This window comes from Physella acuta, unplaced genomic scaffold (assembly GCF_028476545.2).
Source record: "Physella acuta isolate Inbredline_101_S28 unplaced genomic scaffold, ASM2847654v3 ptg001176l, whole genome shotgun sequence".
Taxonomy (NCBI): domain Eukaryota; kingdom Metazoa; phylum Mollusca; class Gastropoda; family Physidae; genus Physella; species Physella acuta.
In genome coordinates, this window is record NW_026732693.1 from 514 (window position 1) to 19272 (window position 18759).

The 18759-nt window shown below is 37.8% G+C and overlaps 1 protein-coding gene across 1 annotated transcript in view; it reads right to left on the reverse strand.

Moving 5' to 3' along the window:
• Nucleotides 1–202: 202 nt before the first annotated feature.
• LOC131956797 (receptor-type tyrosine-protein phosphatase R) overlaps nucleotides 203–18759 on the reverse strand; it is a gene marked incomplete at its 3' end in the record, with an annotated part of 56597 nt that continues 38040 nt past the window's right edge. Inside the window, 10 exon segments of the mRNA XM_059321399.1 lie at nucleotides 203–237; nucleotides 994–1107; nucleotides 1466–1603; nucleotides 1754–1830; nucleotides 2219–2297; nucleotides 4278–4377; nucleotides 4475–4558; nucleotides 5087–5304; nucleotides 6209–6316; nucleotides 6631–6777. Of these exon segments, the coding sequence (XP_059177382.1) occupies nucleotides 203–237; nucleotides 994–1107; nucleotides 1466–1603; nucleotides 1754–1830; nucleotides 2219–2297; nucleotides 4278–4377; nucleotides 4475–4558; nucleotides 5087–5304; nucleotides 6209–6316; nucleotides 6631–6777 (1100 nt within the window).

Below are 18759 nucleotides of genomic sequence, written 5' to 3' on the forward strand. Positions count from 1 at the left end.
GTTACACTGAGGGGGGTGGGGGGTGGGGGGGGGGGGGGGGACAGAGAAAATAACAAGAGTACCAGTAGTGTAGGACAGTCTGGCTCTCACCGTTACACTGACGTGGGGAGACAGAGAAAATAACAAGAGTACCAGTAGTGTAGGACAGTCTGGCTCTCACCGTTACACTGTGGGGGAAACACAGAGAAAATAACAAGAGTACCAGTAGTGTAGGACAGTCTGGCTCTCACCGTTACACTGAGGGGGGTGGGGGGTGGGGGGGGGGGGGGGGACAGAGAAAATAACAAGAGACTGTCACAGAGAAGTTATAATGGTTTTACTATAGAACACTCAAACACAAATGACATATTTAAGATATGGAAGAATATGGTTAGGTCACTATAACACAGTTTGTGTACTAAGAAATGATTAGATCACTGAAACAAAGCTAACACAAGGTCACATACATCACATGATTAGGTCACATACATCACATGATTAGGTCACATACATCACATGATTAGGTCACATACATCACATGATTAGGTCACATACATCACATGATTAGGTCACATACATCACATAATTAGGTCACATACATCACATGATTATGTCACATACATCACATGATTAGGTCACATACATCACATGATTAGGTCACATACATCACATGATTAGGTCACATACATCACATGATTAGGTCACATACATCACATGATTAGGTCACATACATCACATGATTAGGTCACATACATCACATGATTAGGTCACATACATCACATGATTAGGTCACATACATCACATGATTAGGTCACATACATCACATGATTAGGTCACATACATCACATGATTAGGTCACATACATCACATGATTAGGTCACTGAAATTAAGGTAGCACTAGGTCACATAATCACATAAGGTCACTGACACAAAGTTAGCACATGGTCTCATACAACATATGTTTAGCCTTATTGCAAATATCACATAGTCACGGCACAGTTACATAAAACTTACTCTCAGTGTTATATGTCTGACAATGAAACCTTTTTTACAGATAATTTTCTCTATAACAACCTCCACATCGCCATACACCCCCCACCTCTCTGGTAAATAGTTTTCACATTTTGGCTGAAATAGATGAAAGATTTTATCGAGCCATACATTTATAATATTAAATTCATTTGAATTTTTAAAAAAATAATTTTATCATGTTTCAATTTAAAACATAATGTTAATAAATATTAATTAGTTCTAATTATGAAAAGTCAAATATAAAAAACATTTCTCAATATAGCAGGTAAAGTGGTCCAGCATTTGTAGGGGAGATGGGAGGGGTGTGTCCAATATTTATGACAGATTCCCACGTGGAATGGATAGTTACAAAACAAGAGATGAGATACTATCACACATATTGGACCTTAAGTCCTTCTGTTTTTGTTCACTATTCCACTCTACCATATTTAATTACTGAAATCTTAAGTCCCACCTTGCTTTTTTCTTTCAACTTTGTAATCATGACTATGATTGGACACTTTTCAAACCAAATCATTCTCCAGAAGTCTACAACAGTGTGAGCCATTGGTCCTTGAGTTGCTATGTAGGCCCTAGACTCGCCTTCATAGCCCTGAAAAGGCACAACATGGTTTTACACAAATTCATAGAAACAAAAACAGATAGATTGAGAACACAGAGCTCACGTTTATACAAATATGTGTAAACTTATTTGAAGAAAAATTGTGTTACTTAATATTGGAATAAAAATTGTGTAACTTACTTTTATGTAGTTAGCATTTATGTAAGAGTTTAATGGATCACAGTCTATATCAGGGAGGATAACTCTGCTGTGTTCATCTGTTACACAAGAGAATACACACATTTTTTAAGCTAATTATTATGGAAAAAAATCTAGATCTGAATCCTACACACGTTTTTGTATATTATACTCACTCATTCTGAACTCATTTTTTTTTACATCATCAAAATAATTTTAGACAGCGAACGAACCACTAATTAACAATACCAAGCTAACTATGTTTTAAAAAAAAATGTCTAAATAAATTTCTGCCTAGAATAACCCCTTCAAACACAGGAGTCATACAATACATTTATACATGAGCAAACAAGTCAGTATAAATATAAATATGAAGCAGTAAATACAATTTTGATCATTTAGAGTGGAATAATAATTAAAGAGATGTATGTTGTTAGAGAGTAAAAAAATAACCACCAATGGACTTACTTGGAATAATTGTTTTGTATCTGTTTTTCATGCCAGAACCAGCCACAGATACTTTCTCTGTGTGATTCATTGGGATTTCCTGAAATAGTTTAAACTTACTGTCTATATCTAGTAGCCTATGTATGTGTAAGCCCTGCTAGGGGGGGGGATACCTTAAAATCTATCTACCCTTCCCTAGGCTTATCTATTACCGTCCGGTCAGTGCAAGCCCGGCTAAACCCAGACTGGTTAATACCTTAACCTTAGTCTAAATTAAAAAAACAAAAAAAACTTTAACAAATTAATAAAATTTATTTTATGGAATCAATCAAAATAAGAAAGATGATAAACTACAGAATACACAAAACACGACTAAAAACTCAACGGGACAAAACACGACTAAACAAAACAAAACAGATTTATACTTGATGGAAAGAGGAACGCCTTCGCCCTCACCTCATCGCTTCAGCACACACAAAAGACATTACGTAGAAAACAGTACAACAATATATATCAAACAAACTTTTTACACCAAACAAAACACCCAGCCAAGTTGCCCAAGCAACCTCACTTCACGCGTGAGGTGCGCAACGCGCCCACGCAGAAACCGACCCTATCTATAGCTTGCCTCGGGTCAAAAAAAAGAAAATTATCCGAACGGTCAATTTATATACTGACCGCTTCGGGCGGAAAGGGGAACCCCGTGGCCGCTCCCCATTGGATCATCCACTCGCAGATTCGCACCAAATAAAATAATACAAAATAAATAATCCATTCACCCGCTCACATATGGCTCAATTTGTGATTCATTGGGATTTCCTGAAATATTTTAAACTTACTGTCTATATCTAGTAGCCTATGTACGGCTCAATGTGGGTGTATATATTTAAAACATAAATCTGAACGCCTCATCTAGTTTTATGCATATTCACCCAACTGATAGACTGTAGTCAGGTTTGGGTTTTTATTTAATTTTTTTATTAACTGTCCATTGAGGATGGTATTTTTGTAACAAAATGTAAACATTCAGGGAAATCTAGAGCATTACTCTGCAATGCAAAGTATCTAATAATTTTGATCTTTTAGAATCACAGAAAATCTGGCAGTTATTTACTTAAAAAAAAAATGAAAGCCTGCAGGATAAAAATATAAAGTATTTAAATGACTTATTTAAATCTCCTATGAACAATGTATGTAGTCAATGATTTGTTTAAATCTGCTAGATCTATGAGTAATGTATGTAGTAAATTACTCATATAAATCTGCTAGAGCAATGACTATCCTCCCTAATCTAGTCAATGTCTTATTATAATCCACTAGAAGTAGGAACAATGACCATAGTTCATTATCTGACCCACCATAGAAACAATACCTTTTGTGATGTCATGGCTACTTTCTACAATAATATTTAATATAGTAAACCACAGAATGGATGGCTATTAACTGAGAGTAGACTGAGTATTTTTAACGTTAACTTTTACTAAAATACAAATTAAGTTTCTGTATTAAAAAGCTAACAGTTTTCTATTTAAAATAATTATTCTGAAATCTATGACATATAACTCATAGGGTTATACCAGGTTTTATAATAAAATATTAAGAATTTAAAAAGTAAATGATACCAGTTACTATTTTGTTATTTCTGAATTTCCCCACATTTTAAGAACATTTGGGAACATAATTATGGGTTACCTCCCTTGGTTTTTCACGTTAGTTAATGGGCAGTAACTGACAGCAAAGTAATTTTAGTGTAGAAATATTTTATTTTTCAGCAGTTTATTGGCTTAAAACTTTAAAAACAATGTACTACAGTATTATATTTACTTTTTAATATTACCATTTAATAATATTAACTTATATCTCTTAATTTTTATATTAAAGGCCTACATTTCTGTTAAAGCTTTTATGTGTACAATTGCAAGTACACCCCACATTAGATGCCCCCTTTACAGTACACATGCAGCTTACAAAAATAGTGTACAACCAATAGTGGTTGTAGGGTTGGTTGGGAAAGGGAAAATAAATTTAAAGTTCTATCCTCAACCAACCATCTTTTGTTACAAAAGTAAAAGAAACTTACCCAGAATTCTTCATACAAAATCTTTGTGTGTTTTACAGCATTACGAAGATCCCGTCTGCTTAATCGGTTGCCAGCAGACATCAAATACTCAAGGGCAGTGCTGATGAATAAAAAAAATATTGTATCAACAATTTATTCAATTAATTTGAAATAATTATTTAATAAAATAACTTAATTAACAGAGAAATTTTTTTTACCTTTCTTTAGGAGGAGTGCCTTCCCATCTTCCCAGGTCACTGGCTGGGTTAAGGTCCAAGGTAAGACTTGCATTTGAGCCTCGTCTGAGTCAAACAGTTTATTTTAAGTTGATGTATTTAATACAAATAAAACAAGCTTAATTAAAGACCAATACCTTACCTACTATCTCTAGAAGTACTTATTTAATCATTTATCTACTCTCAGTGTGTATCTTTGGATGTGTGTGTATAATATGTATGTATGTATATTTCTATATGTATATAATATGTATATTTCCATATGTATATACATATATGTTATCTTCATCATCTTTTCCCATGGTGACCAAGACACATGGGGCAGATGAAGTAGAGTACATCTGTTTAATTAACCTCAGCCTACAAGAGAATAGTGTTGTTAGCACTATACCCAGCCGCTTTAGTTTCCCTAGCTTGAGTCAGGTTCCCATCAGAGCTAGGTGGACTCAAGGATGTCCTACATACTCTACCATCAGCTCTACCCCCTACCCAAGCCATTGTATAGTAACCCATGTAACAGTTAGTTGCTGATGCTGATGTTTTGTGAGTGACATTTGATCGCGTGAATGTCTTTGTACTACAGAGGGCTCTCACCTTTCCAGCAGACCTTTGGTTTTGATCCTGACAGGCTGGGCTGGCACAGGTGTTGTGATACCTGAGGCTGTGTAGATGGGGATGGGGGACTCAGGCTGGACAGGTGTGGGCTCGGCCAACTCGGGCTTCAGGGAGGGGTAGTAGATGGCGTGCCCCACACATACCTCCTCGTCCAGAATTTCTTTGTCTTTCCCATTGCGGCAGCAGCAGCAGTAGATCTGTGGGTGAAGTAGAGTTGAGAAGTTTAGAAATTTCACACTGGAAAAAGATTTCAGCTTTGGGTGATGGCAAAGGGTGTGGTGTCAGAGAGTGGGGTGACACCCCACCTAGTGACACCATTGACATAGGCCTTAGTTATGGGGAGGTATTATGGCAATGTTGACAGGAAGTCAATTAAGGGTATGCCATTTCAACATTCTATCTCTCTCTAAATAATACTAGTTAGTAAAAATGTAATTTCTGGAAGGAATAGTAGTAACTTGTATCAGTGGTCAATGGATATGCATGTTTAATGGATGTTATAACACATTGTAAACTCTCTGACAATGAACTCACTAACTGATGTTCAAAACTTACCTTTTCTACCCCTGACTCACCTTCCCCCAAACATAAAAAAATCAAATTTTTTTAAGTTTGGCTTTTCTTTGTTAAAATTAAAGCATATATTATTTCTTTCTTGTTCTGTCTCATATTATTACACTGTGTTAATAGAAAATTCTTGACTCTATTATTAGTTAGAAAACAAAGTTTTAGAAATTATGTAAGTAAAGTTCCCTTTTCAAACCTGACAGTCTATAGGGCAAGTGAAGTAGAGTTCACTTGTTTCTGTGACCTAGGCAAATGAAGAGATAGTGTGGTCAGCACTATGCTCAGCTGCCTTTACTTTTCCTAATGTGACTTAGGTACCCATCAGAGTTGGGTGGACTCAGGGACGGTCTACTGACTTGAACCCGGATTCAAACTCGACACTTACGGGTTAGCAGTCTAATCTCTACCGCTAGACCACTCCGTCCCCTTAGAAATTTTGTAGCAGCATAATTTTTTTTTATGAACTTAGTCAAAATTTAGCAGTGTAAAATATTTAATGAACTACATCTTGTAGCAGTACAAAATTTGTGTTACCAGCAGAGCTATAGTTAGCACTACAGTCACTGATGCACCTGCCACAGCATAAGGAAAATATGGCTTGGTCCAAAATGGCTCAGAGTGCACAGTAAGAGCTAAATTTATCTGCAGAAAAAAAATGTTAAAAAGTTAAAACAAACTAGATTCTACAACAAAGACAAATATTTATGTGAAACAAGTAAACAGAATTTAGGGAAACAAATTTACAATCAACATAAAAAATTAAATTTATCTGCACAAAAAATATATTAAAAAGTTAAAACAAACTACATCAAACACAAATATTTCACATTTATCTGAGAAGCAAATAAACAGAATTTAAGGAAACAAATCTACATTCAACATTAAAAAGTATTTTGTTCACATTATTACTGCTGTATAAATCCCAATACTAAGCTAAAGTAGTCTGACATCCTTACCGGCTCCTCTCCTGAAACTTGCCTAAGTCCCAGGTCAGGTACATGACTGCTAAGTCTAGATAACAAGTCAGCTGTAATTAAATCTTTGACAGGAACTAGCTGGCCATAGTTGTCCACAAAGTAGAATTCTATCTTGCTGTCAGCAAACTGAAAAAAAAATGTTTCACTCATATTTTTTTGTGGTTGCGGATTTAACATCAACCAGTATGAGCCAGGACCATTGGCTTATCTATTACTTTGTTTTAATGCATTGAAAAAGTCAATAGGTTTAAAAGTCTCACAAAAAAAAGTATTTGATAAAAAATATAGACTATGAAAAGCTTTACAAATGTATAGGCCCTTGTCCCATGAAAAGATGCTTAGAAAATTGTGTTATTTTTATGATCCATTGACATATTGTTAGCTTTTTAATGATGCTTTCTACACCACCCTCCTACCCCTCCTCCTTCATAGCTTTTGCTGTTGCCAACCAATTATTCTGCAATTATTCAATTTTAATTTACAAATTCTGTTAATTATGGTTGTGTTTTTTTCCTGATTGGGACACCTGGCCATTTTTGTGACCTTTCTGCTTTTCAAACCAAAAACTCAACATAAACATAATGATGTGGTGCAATAGAGCCTGTCAATGCATCAAATACTTTTGTTTGGCTCTAAGTTCAGTACATTTTTTTAACAAACCTACACCATACCTAGCACCAACTGTAGACTGAAGGCTAACTATCCTGTCACGATGCTTTAGTCAGCTTTTACCCACACTCCTCCATCGTTAGACACCTTGTCCAGATTTACCTCTATCGCCCCCCACCCCCCCTCGTGACACATTGTCATAATTAAATGAACCCCTTATGTGTCAGACTGACCCATACTTCCAGAGTTTCTTTCAGGCATCTCTTCGCCCCCCCCCCCCCAAACAAAATAAATCTATATAATTTATATAGAAAATATATACTTTTAACAGTGTCCGCCCCCCCCCCCCCCCCGAAAATTTCAAGTGCCCCCCCCCCCCCCAGGAGAAAAAAGTCTGGAAGAAACACTGCATACTTCTCCCACATAATACCATCACAAATATATATAGGCCTTCAAACCCTCTACGCCGCCTAGACGTAAAGCTGACAGCTCCTTTCCCCACATAATATCATCACATATAATAGACGACGCTTCCTCTACGCATACGTGTAAATATTAAGCTGACCCATCCTACGTAAGACATCGTCACTAAACTTTGGCCTAGCTATCGGACGTCCTGTATAGACAACCACATTAAAAAACAACACATTATAACCCTGCGTTAGTTGTTTAGTACAGACTTGCACTTATACATTCATGAGTTGATCTCTGAGCTTAAATATATTAACCTTTGATGAAAGGTGTTTACCCTTTACAGCAGTCAAACAGAGGTGGGTAGGGATTGATCCAAAATTTACATTCTCAAGTAGTTTGTCACGAGGGAACTGATGCACTAAGTTTGGGGATGATTAGTGTAGTAGACCAATTTTAAACTGCGGCAAGCGAGAGACGGCTGATTAGGTCCAATATGGCGGGGATCGCACGTTGGCGAACATTCAATCAATCAATTACAGGAAGAATTGTACGGCGGTTTATTTTTTTTTAGACTAGGTTATCTCTCCTGTAGGATTGGAGGGAAGGGGAGGAGGGGGGTGCTTGATAGTCTAAACTCTCTAGCGTTAAGGGGCGCACTAGTAGCCCGGCCCAAAAATCTGATTCTGTTAACAATTTAAAAAAAAACATCTATAAGTAAATATGTAAAGCTAAAGCAGGTAGGCCTATTCGACATAACAAAAAATGTAATTCGTAAAGTTTTTTAGAATTATATCTCCAGAGGCGTAGCGACCCTTCCCGGGGCCCGGGGACAAACTTTTCGATTTGCACCCCCCCCCTACAACTTTCGATTTGCACCCCCCTAATCCTTTCAATTTATTTTTATTTTTCCAACCCATTTTGGCGCCCCTAAGGTCGGCGCCCGGGGACATATGTCCCCCCCCGCCCCCCCCCCCTCGCTACGCTACTGTATATCTCTGCCCCCCCCCTCGTATAGAATGCATTTTTGTTTATTTCTAGTATAGATCCCATGCAGAGGCGTAGCGACCCTTCCCGGCGCCTGGGGACAAACTTTCAATTTATCCCCCCCCCCCCATATATTTTTTATATTTATAATGCAAAACTGCAGCTAAAATTAGCTTTTAATGTTTTTTTGCAACCCATTTTGGCGCCCCCTAGGACATATATGTACCCCCCCCCCTCGCAACGCTTCTGATCCCATGAAAACATTCAATGTAAATAAAACAAATCTTTCTTATTTAAAATTACTATTATGTAAAAGATAAAACGTGTTGCACACAAACAAAGCATAATTTCGTCTGACCGAGAGAAAATAATCAAAGCTGTTACATCTGGCATGGCGGTGTTACATGGCGGAAAATTCTGATCAAGTTCACTTAATTTCATCAACAACGTTTTTTTTAAGCCGGCTCGAATTACAAGCACGCAGTCAATATCGTGTACCATTAGCCGCCAGTCTAATATTTTTAAATGTGGTGTATGTGGGTATGGATTGTGTATATATATATATATATATATATATATATATATAATGAGATAAGTGTACATGTATATCATACTTCACATAGTGCCATCATGAGATGCGTGTATATGTACAGAGGGATACAGAGCAAATTCTAAGCAACACTGCCTTTGATTTACTTGATTAAAAAAAAATTCTGCTATGTAAAAATTGTCGAATAAATATATTGAGAGGTTTACTCTGCTATCTCAACAAAAAAAGTTTTTTAAATGAATATACAAAAAGCGGTTTTCTCCATATTGAATTGATTTCCATAATTTTTAGTTTAAAAAAAAAAGCTGTAGTTTTCGTAGAATCAAGTAGCGGTGTGGTGTGTGTAGGGGCAGGATGGGTGGTTAATACAGAATTTGTAAAAGACGAGGGTCTCCTGAGAATATGTTATACAACGTGGCCTAGCGGTAGGGCTCTAGACTTCTAACCCGAAAGTCTCGAATTCAAATCCGGGTACAAGACAGTAGAACGTCCTTGAGTTCACCCAGCTCTGATGGGTACCAAACTCACGTTAGGGAAAGTAAAGGCGGCTGGGAATAGTGTTGGTTACACTATCCCTATCTACTTCAATTGCCCCATGGGCCGTCATATTTGAAAAGGGAACTTCACCTACTTTTACATTGGGCTGGGTAAAAAGAACAAATTTTATTTTTACGTTATAAAATATGTCCTCGTCCTTCGGATCAAATAATGATAGAATGTTCTAGGCTTTGTCGTTTTTTAAGCACCAGATGACCCGTTTTTCCCATTCTATTTTTATTTTCCTGTTGTTTTCCTGAAGAAGCCCCCCCAGGCTTAGATTCGGCTTCTCTCATCCCATTAGAAACCGGAAGGTTCAGGGGCCGCTGAGCAATTATTCCACGCCAAATGATTATTTAACCCAGAAACAATAATTGCATTTCAAAATAAATAAACCTATCGCGACATCTACTGGGGAAAAGGGGCCCCCACTCAGTTACCCTATGTCAGTCTGTCAAAGCATCGAACTGATAAAGTTAATTGTTGCTTTAGTTTACTAATTGATGAACTGCACAAAATGATAACCGTCCATCACCACGTAATTCTAACACTTGCACACCGTTTTATAATTATAACCCTGTTTAGTTAACTAGACGTCAGCCATAGGTCATGTTTATTTAAAACTGCTCCAACTGCTATGGACATGTTATTTAGTCCTTAGTTTAGAACGCTTGGCACGCGCTTTCAGGGCTGTAATCATTCATGCAGCGAGATCCCGTCCCCCGGGGAATCCCCAGTCTGTGAGTGTAAACACCGCCCGCCATTTTGGCAATAAAACCAAGCTGCCGCCTATGTAATGTATCATAACTTTATTTCGTTAATGGCTTGCCGCCTTACATAGTTTTTTCATCTAGGTTACCAACGTTAGTTTAAGTCTTATTTCTGCCCTAACCCCGGGGGAGCCCATTTCCCAAGCCTGCTGGGAGGATAAACATCAAGACCGTCTGCTAGAATAAAGCGATCCGGTTTATATTTCTCGATATAAGCGCGGGCTAGATGGGAGTTATAAAAACATAGATCTAGATCAGGGGTCTCCAAACTTTTCAGTCCGAGGGCCACATTAGCTATCAAATTTCTGGTCGGGGGCCAGTTTCTTCCAGACATGTCTTTGATTTTTTTGGGCAACGTTCCTCAGCTATCACCAACAAACGATTTTTACTTGGACAAAAAGATCGCCGCGGGCCGGATGAGAGGACTTCGCGGGCCGCATCCGGCCCGCGGGCCGTAGTTTGGAGACCCCTGATCTAGATCACAAAACTTGGCGAGCAGAATCAATCGAGATTATGGGCTTAAAGAAACGGTTCTGTTTGATACCATCTGCGATCACAAATTGAAATTCTAACCTTTCAGTGGTCGATCTACAGTCGGCGAATGGGGCGGAATTTCAATATATATATATATATATATATATATATATATATATATATATATATATATATATATATATATATATATATATATATATATATATATATATATAGTTCACTTTTCATTTATTTCAAAATTGACAGCGTAGCATCTTTATAAAAAACAAACGAACTAGAGTTTATTTCAGGCATCGAACTAATCCAATGAAGTGGAATTTATACACAAAATGTATTTTTTAACCAGTGCCGCCCCCCCCCCCCCCCTCGGAGAAAAATGTCTGAAAGAAACACTGAAATTAACTATATCTACTTAAATATGCTATGGTAAAATATACATTTACAGTAATCTGACATATATCTAGTAGAGCTTTGATACAGTTGAAATATTGGGTTCAGGTGTACTTAAAAAGAATGGTTGAGGGGGGGGGGGCAATACATTGCATACAGACAGAAGTCGGTAAAACAAACCGCTGCTGGGGAAATTTTATTTTGCTCTATTACCCTTGCTAATAGATTTCCCAGTGGGATTTATAAGAGAAGGGAGGTTCTATGTTTTATTGTGGGTGGGGAGCTTCGACATATGGGGAGAAACTTCTAGGTGATCTAGATATGGGATATATGTTGTGTGTGTCTTGATGCTTAGGGGTATAGGGGTAATGTTTATTGTTTGGATAGTTTGGTGCACTCCAGGTCACGTGGTCAGACAGATAATGGTGTGTCGGGTTGGTTGATTGGTTGGTTGATTGGTTGGTTGATTGGCTGATTGGTTGGTTGGCTTAACGTTGTGTGTTCTGTATGAGAACACTATCACATTATATTGAGAACACTGTCACATTATATTGAGAACACTGTCACATTATATTGAGAACACTGTCACATTATATTGAGAACACTGTCACATTATATTGAGAACACTGTCACATTATATTGAGAACACTGTCACATTATATTAAGAACACTATCACATTATATTGAGAACACGATCACATTATATTGAGAACACTGTCATTTTATATTGAGAACACTATCACATTATATTGACAAAAAGAACACTGTTATGTCACATTATATAAAGAACACTCTTATGTTACATTATAGTGACCTAGTGTGTTCTCTTTGAGAACATTATATTGACATAGAGAACACTGTTATTTTACATTATATCGACGTAGTGTATTCTCTTTGAGAACAATGTTATGTCACATTATATTGACATAAAGAACGCTGTTATTTTAAATTATAACGACCTAGTATATTCTGTAAAAGAACACTATGATGTCACATTATATTGACATAGTGAACACTGTTATTTTACATTGTATCGACCCAGTGTATTCTGTATAAGAACACTGTTATGTCACATTATATCGACCTAGTGTATTCTGTATAAAAACAGTTATGTCACATTATATCGACCTAATGTATTCTGTATAAAAACACTGTTATGTCACATTATATCGACCTAATGTATTCTGTATAAATACACAGTTATGTCACATTATATCGACCTAGTGTATTCTGTATAAAAACACTGTTATGTCACATTATATCGACCTAGTGTATTCTGTATGTTATTATGTTACGTGATTTATGTTACTTTCCCCAAGGGAAGTAACCAGCTGTGTCCACACCGCTTGCTGATCTGGATAACATCAACGAGAAAAAAAAACATGTTTGTCCTTTTGAATACTCATCGCTTAGGTCTATGTACAGAATGAACCGCGTCATCATATAGCAGTGTGTACAGACAGAAAAAAATAGTGTCGCACTGTAGCTATTCGATGAGATCGGGAGAAAAAATAAGGTTTAAACTACACGATCAAACAAGCAGGTAATATTTGTATCATCTGGTGATGAGATCGAGAGAAATAAGGTTTGAACAACACGATCAAGCAAGCAGGTAATATTTGTTTCATCTGGTGATCGGAGAGAGAAAAAATACAGTCGAGCTCCCGAGAGAAAATATTCTAATTCGGCGAACTAACTTTCCCCCCCTTACTGTAGGCCTACATAGGTTTAATTCACTGGTAGCTTATGTAATATCTTGACAACAAAGCCATTGTTTTGATACAAACAGTTTAAAATAAAAAGCGGATTGTGAATATGCTTGATAATATTGTTAAATGATATGTTCTATTTGTTACATTTTTAACATAAGGGTAAACTTGTTTTAAATATGTTAATTCTGCTTAGTTTTTTTTCAATTAATAAAGAAAGAAAAAAAAGCATACAATTATTTAGAAAAAAAAAAGCCAATTCTCTCAGAGAAGAACTGGGTTATTTAATCCACTGTAAATTTATATTTAGATAAACCATGTACAGAAAAACATATTTTTATATCTAATTTGTTTTATAGTCATGTAATGTAGTATTGAATTTCTATTTTAAAACAATTTTTTAAATCTTGTGTTACACGTGGATCTTGTCTTAACCTGTGGGGTCAGGCGGTTTGTTTAACGTGGTCACTTCACACAGGACGCATCAGAAAGTGTTCAAACGATAGGAGCACGTGATGGGAGGGAGGGGGGGTGTAGGCGTTTATAGATAAAAGGTCTGACCTACAGAGGTGTTTGTCAACCCGATCTTACAGCGTCGTCAGTCACGCGAGTCAGGTCCAAAGCTATCACGTCAGATCCTGTGTAAAAACGAGGGGGAAAAATAACCACAGACCCCCCTTTTACTCTCATCAATAATAAAGAAACGACAGCGCTCAAATTTTCGATTAAACTACAGAGCTTTATTTCGTCATTGACGCATTCGATGGGGAAAATCCACTAAAAAAAGGCTCGCACTTTTAACCCTGAATGGGCCTACATAGAGAAATGAGTTTCCTGATTTCAGTTCATATCTTTTTTAGCATCAGTCTATACGTAATTTTGTTTGTTTGTTTGTTTGTAATCTCTCGGATTTTAAGCGATTAGCCATACTCATACATCCATGTAATTGGTATCGTCGATAGGGAACCCTTAGGAATCGTAGAAAACGATACCTTCGGGGATAGTCGATAACGACACAATTAGATTTTGGCATTACGTTTGTTTATATTAGGTTTAAAGGGGTATAGCTAAAACGCTGTAGTTATACTTGTAGCTAGATGGCTAGAGTTGTATTGCTGAAGTTAAATTGTAGTTAACAACAATATTCGCATCAAAGATTTAGTTGCCGTGGCTAAACCAGAAGTAAAGGGAAGGGTGCAAGGTGGAGATTGATGATGTTGTATGTGGGCAGATTGATGATGATGTAGGTGGGCAGATTGATGATGGTGTAGGTGGACAGATTGATGATGGTGTAGGTGGGCAGATTGATGATGGTGTAGGTGGGCAGATTGATGATGGTGTAGGTAGGCAGATTGATGATGTTGTATGTGGGCAGATTGATGATGGTGTAGGTAGGCAGATTGATGATGGTGTAGGTGAGTAGATTGATGATGTAGGTGGGCAGATTGATGATGGTGTAGGTGAGTAGATTGATGATGTAGGTGGGCAGATTGATGATGGTGTAGGTGGGCAGATCGGTGATGTAGTCTAGCAAATTGATGATGTTGTTGATGATTGGAGATTGATAACGTTTAGCCTGTTGATGGGTTACGTGTAGCCGTGGATAAGTTTTGGTGTAGCACTGAAAGCAGTATGGAGGCTACATTACTGTGAAGGTAGAATGGTGACGCGCCAACTAGTTATGGCTCGACTCGAGTTCTGGTGAGGTTTAAGAGAAGAAAAGAAACAATCGGAAAGGTAGGTCTGCTTAACGCGTACATATACCAAGTTAGGCCAATGGAGATAACAACATAACGAATTTCCCAAGAACTGGTAACATAGCACACATACATAAATAGTGTCCTAATAGAACTTAAAAAAACAAAAACAATTGAGAACCCTTTCAAAAAAAGGTGTCTGTGAGGGTGGGGATTTTAGGAAGGCCGGAACGAATGAATCCAATAACACACAGTTCAAGTTCAACTATAATTGTTCTTTATTAAAATGATATATATGTTCAAGTTTCTACCTAACTGATCTACACTGTACTATTTACTTCTACTACTGACTGTTCATACCACATGCTACCTACTACTACGCACTCCCATGACCAATCCTAACACTAACTGTTCTCTACATTCTACAACCTAACACCTTCTATCTTCGCTAGCTAAACATGATCTCCTAACTATCTACATTCTCGGCCGTCTCTACCGCTACCTAACAACTCCTGGCCTATCGCTCTACTGCCCCACGCCTCAGTGGTCAGCTGACCGTCCCACGTGACCGGTCAGCCCTGTGCGCCCATTGGCCTCTCTACCCAACCAACTAGGCCTATAGTCTGTTTCTGCTAACCTATATCTGCTAAACATGTCTGACGTAATCTTGCGTCATCACATATCTCCCTCCCTTTCTGTAGCTGACAAATTATATTTTTCAGCGTCTGCTACTAATCTAATACATCAACAACTATCTATCTTACTACTCTATTCTATCCCTAACATCAATCATATAAATCAAATACAAAATGGGACAGTACAGTTTACAAAAACATAAAATCTTGTGTCTGTGTTCCTGAAAAAAAAATGTCATTGTTCTAGTTTTTGTGTAAGTATCCTGACGTCTGTGGTGTCTCTGCTTGATAATGTATGTCTATGTTATGGTTTGATTGAATCTAATCATGTGTAACTCAGTTCTGGTTAGGTTGTCGTGTACTGGCCTTGAGCTAATCTTAGTAGAATGTGTAACTGGTTGAACGGGCTCTGCGAGCAGTGTAAGTGTATGTGTACGTGTTATGTAATTGCTGGCGTTCCTCTGTGGTGGGTGGGTTGTGGCGTTGGTCGACGTAAATTCCCGTGAGGCGGGTGTAGGCGTAACTTTCGTTGGTCAATGTGATGACACAACAATCTGATCTCAACGCTGGTTGAGACGTCCACGTAGAGTGGTTATACGATGAACTGGAGCTGTCTGATGCGGTGGCGAACAATGACGTAACATTCCGACGCTGGGAACTTGGACGATGGGTCTTCTACCCTTTGTATGTGCCGACGTAGGTTAACGTAGCTGGCGGTCTGTTAGATAACCCCAGGGTGGGGCTAAGCGGTGGCGATGCGTCCGCTGTCTTGACCAGGGCAATTCTCTGTTCAGCAGGGCTGTTCGCTGTCCAGGTAATTCAACGTAATCAGGGCTTCAGGTGGCGGCACTCTTTGAAGTGTCGGCTTCATCTCGTCTCATTCTGAATAAGCATAGTGGGTCTGAGAATTGTATTACGAGACCATGAGCAATGGCTTTACGTGAACATTTTAGTGCCCGCGCAGACAAGTATTCAGACAGAGGTACCTTCCATTTAAAAAAACCTCAAACCCAAATTTAAACGTGCTGAACATTTGTCTGGCGGCATAACAAACATTAAAAAATAACTTTACAAATATAACATTACAAAAATAACCAAATAAAAAATAGTACACTCTAATCTAACAACAATCTGTAAAGCCTAATAAACTCAATAGACGTAAACACTACTAGAGCTTAGAAATAGCTTCACAAAAAGAATAGACATGTGAGTGTATATCAATAATATAGTGCCATTTCAAATCAATATTTGAACACGTAATCATATAGTGGAGCAGCTCTCACTATCTGAATTCTGACAAAAAACTGGCTAGCTTGACTTAATGACTGACTTCACTTATGACTTCAGTAACTTGACTGACTTCAGTAACTTGACTTATTTCACTTCGACTTCAGTAACTTGACTGACTTCAATTTAACGACGGATTCCACTTTGACGACTTCAATTACTTCAACTTGACGACTAACTTCACTTTGAAGACTAACTTGACCTCGACGACTTCACTTCAATTCAACTTAAAAGACTTCACTGACCGACTTAAACTTCGACGACTTAAACGTCTTCACTTTGACTTCAAAGACTTTTCCTTGACTTCAACTACTTCAATATGACTTCAAAGACTTCCCTTTGACTTCAACAACTTCAATATGACTTCAAAGACTTCACTTTGACTTCAAAGACTTCACTTTGACTTCAACAACTTCAATATGACTTCAAAGACTTCACTTTGACTTCAATGACTTCACTATAACTTCGACGATTTCACTTCTTCACTATGACCTCAACGACTTTAATATAACTTCAAAGACTTTTCTTTGACTGCAACATGACTTCAACTACGTCACTATGACCTCAAATACGACTTCAACAACTTATTGACTGACTTGACTGACTTCAAATAACTTCTTTGACTTCAGTTTTGACTTTATTTACTTCACTGACTTCAATAACACAATTGACTTCAGTTTAACTACACTGACTTCAACTTCAACTTGTATCGACTTCATGTCGATTTTCTCGACTTAGATTAACACAAAAAACACTATTATGTCCGTTGTTCAAAATCATTTATGGGGACGGTCCGGGTCACATTCTTGGTCACGGGCTTGATGTTCTAGGGCAGATGCGTGTTATCTATGTGCTGTACTTTCAGTTTCACTAATTCTAACGCTAACTCTGCTTTTGTTCTTGACATTTCTTACTATCTTGACTATCTTGTTTTCTAGCTTATTCTCTACAAATGTTTCAACTTCTTCTCCTGTTTTGTCTAATGGTATGCCCTGTTTATAGCATTGAAACTCTGCCTCCATGGTTGTGTATATGTGTGTGTGTGTGTTGAGGAAAGTAAGCAAAACTAAGGCAACAGTGCGTAACAATAGAATGTGTAAGGCAGAAAAACCACTGGTACAAACTATCCAGCACGGGTATAAACCCAAACGTTTAAAAAAATGATGGAAGGTACTTATCTTTTTGAACATGGTGACAGTTCCCTTGTGTTGTTAATCCAAACTCGTTCCGGTTGAAGAAACCCGCTGTTGTGTTGAGTTAGAGAAAGCAATACACCAGTCATACTCCGTCATGAATAGCTGATATACGTTCTTTCCCTCACTCGACCCGCGCTCCACCAGATGTGAGGGTGGGGATTTTTACGATGGCGGAATGAATGAATCCAATAACACACAGTTCAAGTTCAACTATAATTGTTCTTTATTAAAATGATATATATGTTCAAGTTTCTACCTAACTGATCTACACTGTACTATTTACTTCTACTACTGACTGTTCATACCACATGCTACCTACTACTACGCACTCCCATGACCAATCCTAACACTAACTGTTCTCTACATTCTACAACCTAACACCTTCTATCTTCGCTAGCTAAACATGATCTCCTAACTATCTACATTCTCGGCCGTCTCTACCGCTACCTAACAACTCCTGGCCTATCGCTCTACTGCCCCACGCCTCAGTGGTCAGCTGACCGTCCCACGTGACCGGTCAGCCCTGTGCGCCCATTGGCCTCTCTACCCAACCAACTAGGCCTATAGTCTGTTTCTGCTAACCTATATCTGCTAAACATGTCTGACGTAATCTTGCGTCATCACAGTGTCCTAATCGAACTTTAAAACAGAAGCAACAACAAACAATTGCGAACCCTTCTAACAAAGGTGTCCTAATAGAATAAAACAACAAACAATTGCGAACCCTTTTAACAAAGGTCAGGCAGTACATCATATCAGACAGTTCCGTCACGAGCCTGTTTCGTCTGCCATCTGCCCGGCTTGACGTCTGCCCTAAACCATTAGCATCGTCTGT